General features: G+C 44.1%; 1 protein-coding gene across 1 annotated transcript in view; it reads left to right on the top strand.

The window, feature by feature from the left end:
* The window catches only part of LOC147632696 (chitin elicitor receptor kinase 1-like), a 7,286-nt gene extending 177 nt beyond the window's left edge, over positions 1 to 7,109 (top strand). Inside the window, exons 1-11 of the mRNA XM_086807521.1 lie at positions 1 to 652; positions 3,352 to 3,385; positions 3,472 to 3,656; positions 3,766 to 3,971; positions 4,072 to 4,161; positions 4,475 to 4,577; positions 4,890 to 5,041; positions 5,430 to 5,512; positions 5,645 to 5,789; positions 5,947 to 6,048; positions 6,201 to 7,109. The exon at positions 1 to 652 is cut by the window's left edge and continues 177 nt beyond it. Of these exons, the coding sequence (XP_086663647.1) occupies positions 10 to 652; positions 3,352 to 3,385; positions 3,472 to 3,656; positions 3,766 to 3,971; positions 4,072 to 4,161; positions 4,475 to 4,577; positions 4,890 to 5,041; positions 5,430 to 5,512; positions 5,645 to 5,789; positions 5,947 to 6,048; positions 6,201 to 6,350 (1,893 nt within the window). The 5' untranslated portion in view covers positions 1 to 9 and the 3' untranslated portion in view covers positions 6,351 to 7,109. The remainder of the gene's footprint in view (positions 653 to 3,351; positions 3,386 to 3,471; positions 3,657 to 3,765; positions 3,972 to 4,071; positions 4,162 to 4,474; positions 4,578 to 4,889; positions 5,042 to 5,429; positions 5,513 to 5,644; positions 5,790 to 5,946; positions 6,049 to 6,200) is intronic.
* Positions 7,110 to 7,447: the final 338 nt, after the last annotated feature.

The raw sequence follows: 7,447 nt of genomic DNA, 5'->3' as shown, positions 1-7,447 counted from the left end.
GTGGTGCAGATGGTGAGCGATGGCAGGGCGTGCTGCTGGATGGCAGCCCTTTCACTAGTGGGAATGTTGAGGTTTGCGCATGCAGCTTGCGTGCCACCAGACGGCTGCAGCGTGGCCTTGGCCTACTACACCTTCAATTCTACCACCGATGGGAACCTCTCCACTGTGGCCGCTCGATTCCAGGCGACCAAGAGCGATATCCTCTGGTACAGCCAGCTGAACAACTCTTCTGCAGCATCCCTGGAGTCCGGGCAGCCGCTTCGCATCCCCTTCAGGTGCGATTGTGTCGACGACTTGCTATGGCACAACTTCTCCTACTCAGTGGTCTCAGGGGACTTGCCCAGCACCATAGCTTCTCAGGGGTATGAGTTCTTGACCACAGCGAATGCCATGACTGTTGACAATGGTAACGATTTGTCCTACATCTATCCCGGCAACATTCTCGAGATCCCTGTGAATTGCTCCTGTGGCGATCCCACCGTCAGCTCGTCCTACGGTCTCTTCTTAACCTATGTTGCGGAGGAGAATGATAACGCGGCTAGTCTTGCACTCAAGTTTAACATCTCCGTCGACCTCTTGCAGAGATACAACAAGGGTCTTAACCTCAATGTCCTCCAGGAGCATGTCGACATACTATTCGTGCCTGCGAAAGGTCTGTCAAATTCTGCCCCTATTTTCCACAGTTCAGCAAACTTGTGTATGATCATTAATCACCACCATGACCATGTTTAAGGTATAACCATAGAGACGAGTAAGAAATGGCCCTTGGCAGGCCATTTTCCAAGGACTGGCCCCAGCTGGGAGCCAATCCTTGGAAAATGGCAGACCAAGGGCCATTCCTTTCCATCATGGATGGACAGCATGACCCATCAACAGTTGGAATGAAGGAATTCTCGGTCTTCGCGCTGGCTGTCGGCAGGTCCGAAGGCCTGGCTGTTGGCAGGTCACCAGACAATCGGACTATCCATAACATCTTCCATGTTTCTTGGTTGAAGCCCGATGTTGGATCAGCATTGCAGGTGGTCTCAGATGAGCAACAGCCTCGGATGGTTAACAAAGCCGAATTCATTGAGCCTAAGTAGATTCTCCTCTAGAGATGAAGCATGGTTCCGGTCGTAGACAAAGACAGTTCTACATGAAGTTCAAGGATGGAGGCAATCATGAAGCTGTATGGCTAGATGAAGAATTTTTCTAGGAATACCCACAAATATTGTCGGACTACTTGGAAGCTATGAACCTGTTGCCGCGCTAAGCAGGAAGGAATGTCACATGCACCTTGCATTGTGGTGTTATGTGACGCATTGGCTTAGCATTTAATATAACATTACACATCATTAATACCTTTTTTAGGATTATTTGTCGTATGTTGTGGCCCCAATCCGGGACATGTTAGGCACGAGCTATGTAGGTCAGTCTCCCAAGCTTAGGTGTCAAGGTCTATCCCTTAACCCTCTTGGAAAAAAAACATGTAGAGTCATCTGAGGTTAGGGCATGTCTAGGTCAGTCCATTAGTTGCATGACATAATCATATAGAAACATGTAGGAGTTCCATGTGCATGGCCATTCATAAGGCATGCTACATGCCTAACTTTTGATGCTAAACATCATGGACACCTCATAATCCCAATTGGCAGTGAAATTCTAGCATATATAACAACCGGCCGGCATTAAATGTTAGGCTAGCATTTAATGCCAACACTTAATGCTAGCGCCTTACATTTAATGCTCATTTTTCACAAGTCGTGGACTGTTTACCTAGTCAATAGCAGCATTCTAGCACCAACCAGCAGCATATGCACCTATAGAAGCAGCCCCCTAGTTCATTGCATAAATCGCACCATTCCTCAAAGTATTCAACCAAGCAGTTAGGAGCATACAAACAGCCTCAAGCACTCCATGCTTCAGTCCAAGGCAACGTAGAAGATCCTCTCATCTTCAGCCAACATATGTGCAAATCCTCAGTAATTTTGGATTCGCATAATTGGCTTCATAGAGTCTTCTACAGTGTTATTGGTTCAGCATATGGTTCAACGTGTGTTTAGTCTTCTTCGTCCTTGCGTTTGGCAGTCTACAATTATCATTCGCATCATTGTATAAAGTTCTCCAAAGTAATACAAGCAAGTACTCCTACTTGTGGGGGGGCCGTGAGTGGGTTATTGGGACCCAATTTGGTATCGACTCCCATCTTCTCTCTTAAAGTAAAGTGGATTGCATAAACTCACAGGTTTAAAGAAGGCTTTGTTGCGCGTTAAGACGATCACCTATTGCATGCTGCATTGGTATCAGAGCATTCAAGCTTAGCCCTATTGCATGTTACATTGGTATCAGAGCATTGAGGCTCTTCTCTCTTTGTCTAATCATCATTAAAGTTTGCAGCATTGTTCTTTATTAGGCTTAGGACTGAGAATCAAGTAAGCAAGGCTTCCGCGCATGCAACATTGGTATGAGAGCATTCAGCCTCAGTCCTCTAAGTTGTGCTAGGAAGGTGCACGGAATCCAGAATACATCAAAGGCAGCATTATGAGGTGGCCTACAGCAAGCAAATGTAGAGGAAAGCATTCTCTGGGAGTGTATCCTCAAAGGAGGACACCGGTTAACTCTCAGACCAATTCCCGAGGCAAAGCAACATGCCTGATCATTCTTGGTAGGAGACCATAGTTGTGTTAAGGGAAAGGGATTGTAGGCATGGAGTTAAAGTGGAACAGATGCACAATTCTTCAACTAGACTTGGAGTGGAATCTGAGAAGTGGTAAGGTGTTCAGACAATCAAAGTCAATAGTCTAGGGAGGAAGGATGACAGTTTTCCAACCCGTCATCAAGTTTAGTGGGAGGGGATGTCATGTACACAACCGTGGACATGGATAACCTCATTATTAGTCTCGGATTTGGCAACATTATAGGGGAGATTTAGGGGCAGATTTAGAGCTGATTTTGCAGACCAATAGGCTCCAAAGTGCCCAAGACATACATCCATATATGGGACACCTTTTGGGCCAATTTGGACACAAAAGATGACTTTTTGGACGAAGTTTTGTGGGTTGAAAAGGAAAAACTGTCTGGATTACGAATTTTCCTCTAATGTGCTATTTCGGCAGGTCAAACACGGCTTCATTCAGATATCCAGTGTGCGTGCAGGAAGCAAAGAGATCGAAGACATAAAGGCAGCCTTTGTTTGGTCCTATGAAGTGTCTGAGAGTAGAGATCCTAGTCTTACAATACAGCATATCTCATCATGCAATCCAAGAAAGTAGTGGGTTTTTTTCAGTTGCTTATAAATTGTGTGAATGATTGGTAAGAATAAGATCTTTTTTTATGAAAAGAGTTCTGAGGTTTGATTGTTTTTGTACTCAGATGGAAATGGTGTTTACCCACCTTTCAACAGCATGTAAGTTCGCTGCAGCATCTTATTTGCAGCTGAATATCAGACGTGGTTTTCTAAGTTCTTCTTGTCCTTGTCCACACATGTTTCAGGGGTAGTAACAGCAATACTAAGGCTATCGTGGGAGCATCAGTTGGTGCAGCTGTTTTTCTGTTGGCTATTGTAGGGGCTGTTCTATTCTATGTATACGTCCATCTTCCCAGGAAACGTAGAAAAGTAACGAATATGGAGAAATATCAAGCTCCACCAGCACCTCAGATTGCTACGGGCTCATCAGGTTAGCATGCCTTTTGAAACATCTGAGAGGAGGCTGTTCTCTCAGTGTGATGCAAGGAGGGATATACCTTACTTCGTGGTGACCATGTGTTGCAACCTATTTCACACAGGAGCTGCATGGCATTATTCTGAGGAGAGTGGGTATTTGGATACTACTGTGGGCACCCTGTCATCAGGCTTTTCAAATTTCACTACGGACAGGTCCGTTGAGTTCTCCTATGAGGAGCTTTGTGCTGCCACTGACAACTTCAGCATCTCTAAGAAGATAGGGCAAGGAGGCTATGGCTCCGTTTTCTATGGAGAACTACGTGGGCAGGTAGTTAAGTCGTTATAAGTTGCATGATTCATGCATATTATACACATGGATCTGTCAGTAGATTGTGAGATAAATTTGCTAACGTGCATTCTCTTTTCAGAAGTTGGCAATCAAGATGATGAACATGCAGGCCACACGAGAGTTTTCGGCTGAGTTGAAGGTGCTGACTCGTGTCCACCACACAAATTTGGTAACTTCTCATTACATCTTCACATCTTGTTCACACGCGCCCACCCCTGTGCGGTGCCCTCATACCCCACAGCCCCCCCCGCGCCCACCACTACCACCAATTGATATTTTTCATCTTGGTAGATTATATAGGGCCAGTAGCATGGTTGGCAACTGGTTGTTAGCCAGTAAATCTGTGTGTTGAGCTCTAAACCACACAAATGGTAGAGGATTTTGTATCTTTCTACTTTATTCCTCTCCCAAACTGAAACTACAACTGGTTTCTCTTTCTGGCAACTAGTTGAAGTGTGGAAACTGACATAGGACACGTGTAGGTCTGTCTTGTCGGCTACTGTACGGTTGAATCTCTCTTCCTCATTTACGAGTATGTGGACAACGGAACACTAAGTCAGCACTTGAAATACTCAGCGAGAGAAGGTATGCAGTCACTGCTCTAGATCAGTGCTCGGAAAAAACGGCTTTCTAGTGTATTTTTACTGGCCAGAATTAAGAAAAACTGCTTGAGATTTGAAGTAGCCCTTATTTTAAGGAATGATATTTCATATATGTTGGCATATAGTAGAGATTTCGGAAATAGATTTAAGGGCTGTCTTTATTTTGATTGGTTGAAAAATATGCTTTTTTTTTAGCACTGCAAATCTAGACGTGCATCTGATTTCTCTTTTGTAGAAGCTGACACACTTAAAACAGCAAGTGTCTCTGATTGGAATTCTGGTGTTCAAAATATAGGTAGAACACCTTTGTCATGGGCAGCGAGAGTCCAGATAGCACTTGATACTGCAAGAGGTTTGGAGTACATCCATGAGCATACCACACCAACCTACATTCACCGTGATATTAAGTCAAGCAACATTCTCCTCGACAAGAGTTTTCATGCAAAGGTACGTTTTCAAATAAAAAGCTATTTTCTTAGCTCAGTCAACTCAGATTTTTTCCCCCGACTAGCTTAAGGCACAAGATCCTCCCATAGTTACTAGTTTCACGGTCTGTAGGCACTTTTTATCCGCCCGTAAGCATAGACGCTTTTTATCCACCGGTAGGCAATGCTGCCGAGGAAGCACCTTGTGGGGTTTTGAAGCCAGGGCCTCCTGGTCCTAGGCAAACACCTTCACCACTTGGGCTATCACCTCATTGGCCAGTCAACTCATTGCGACCCTATCAACGTGCTCCAATATAAGGTGCAGGATCTTGTGCTTCTCCTGCACCATAGAGAACCCCATATAGCACGTGTGTAGTGTACTATCTATCTGATCTCCTTAAATCGTGTAGGTAGCCGACTTTGGGCTTACAAAGCTCACCGCGTCTGGGGACGCAACAAGATTAGTGGGTACATTCGGATACATGGCTCCAGAGTAAGTTGGTTTGTTGCCAGCCTTTTAGCAATACTCTCCCAACACAGTCATTATAGTATTTTGGGACTTTCATGCAAGGGTATGCTGTGTATCAAGACTACGGTCCTGACAATTTCCCTGCATGGGCATTAGGTATGCACGATTTGGGAATGTATCTGCGAAGGCGGACGTCTATTCTTTTGGTGTTGTGCTGTTTGAAATTATTTCTGCCAAAGAGGCGATTGTGGTTAGCATGGATAAAGCATCTGCAACCTCGTCTCAAGGGCTTGTGGCATTGGTATGGGCTTCCCTCCCTGTATCTTAGCATGATTGCATTTGTGTAGGCTCTTTGGGGCTCACCCAAAGGCCCATATGCAACACTCATTGTTTGAACAACATTCATGACAAATTTAGCCAAAATTGGCTTTGAATGTGCTGATTGTTTTGAGCTACAGTTTGAAGAAGCCTTGAGTGATTCAGCTGATGGGAAAGAGAAGCTACAGAGTCTAGTAGATCCAGCGCTCCTTGATGATTACCCATTAGAGGCGGTATGGAAGGTGTGTGCCCATAGCCTGTACACACAACATCTAGGGACATGACCTCTTACAGTTGGAATTTGAAGCTACGATTTCCTTATGCGAAGTATATCAATCATATCAATAAAGATGATTTCTCTAAACTGATTGTGCTGTACAATTTTGAGGTGTAGATGGCGAATCTGGCAGGCGCTTGCACTAGAGAAGAGCCTCTTTCGAGACCCAACATGAAGGTGGCAGTGGTGGCTCTTATGACGCTATCGTCCTCAACACAGGACTGGGAAATAGACCATGGCATGGAAGGTCTTTTGTCTGGGAGGTGAAGGTGAAGGTGACGGCTTGTTATGTGTCATAGGCGAATCTGGCAGGCGCTTGCACTAGAGAAGAGCCTCTTTTGAGACCCAACATGAAGGTGGCAGTGGTGGCTCTTATGACGTTATTGTCCTCAACACAGGACTGGGAAATAGACCATGGCATGCAAGGTCTTTTGTCTGGGAGGTGAAGGTGAAGGTGAAGGCTTGTCATGTGTCATAGGGAACACATGCTGTTATTTGTTTTTTTAATAGGTTGGTTTCTTTGCCTAAAGGTGTGCGAGTATTTGAAAGCCCATACAATTGATGGGGGCTTATTCTGTTTGTCCCTTAGGGGTTTTATACTTGGTAGAACTGTGCCAAATATAGAAGTAAACAAGTGGTGCTGCTTTCGAGGTAAGTCGTCGTAACGCCAAATTTGTAACCATAGTGTCCACATATCAACTCCTCCATAAATATGTATAGCTTTCTCTTCATGAGGGAAGGAAATGTATATTTCTATCTTGTCTGAGGAAAAATCCCAAATGAGGTTAGAAAAAGAGGAGCATACTTCACACATGTCCGGCCCACCTTAAACAAATGCTGAACTGAACAATGCTGAATAGATGTTTAGTGGAGAAGGCAAAATGGCCTGTCCCAAGAAGCCGTCAACCGATATGAAGTGTACAAATCAAACCAACTTTGTGAAAGGAAGAAAGTGCTGGCCTCACTTATTGAGAAGACAATTAGAGCAGAAGTGTGATTGAATGTTTTCTACATTTGCATTCCAAATAACATTCATTTGCATAATGGGAAACTAGTCCCCAAAGTAGCTACTATTTCATTAAGTCGTAAAATTAACTTGAACATTTTGTTTGGATTCCATTTATCAATCACAGTTTTCTAGGATAGGGATAAAAGTTAGCCTCTTGAGATCTTTACTTGCTTATCATCACGTTTTGTCTACCAAGTTAACCAATTGTTTCATGTCCTCAAGTAGAAAATCTTTGAACTAGCTAGTTAGCTACTATTTCATATCTTTTAACTAGGAGGATAGCTTCTCTCAAAGGTGTCAAGTGCTCTCTAGGAAAGAATAGGCAGTTAGCATTTATTTTATTAAGTATGAGCTC

This window comes from Cibotium barometz, chromosome 13 (assembly GCF_041138505.1).
Source record: "Cibotium barometz isolate CiBa-2024 chromosome 13, ASM4113850v1, whole genome shotgun sequence".
Lineage (NCBI taxonomy): Eukaryota > Viridiplantae > Streptophyta > Polypodiopsida > Cyatheales > Cibotiaceae > Cibotium > Cibotium barometz.
The sequence above is the reverse complement of the archived record's forward strand: the minus strand, read 5'-3'. Positions and strand labels throughout refer to the sequence as shown.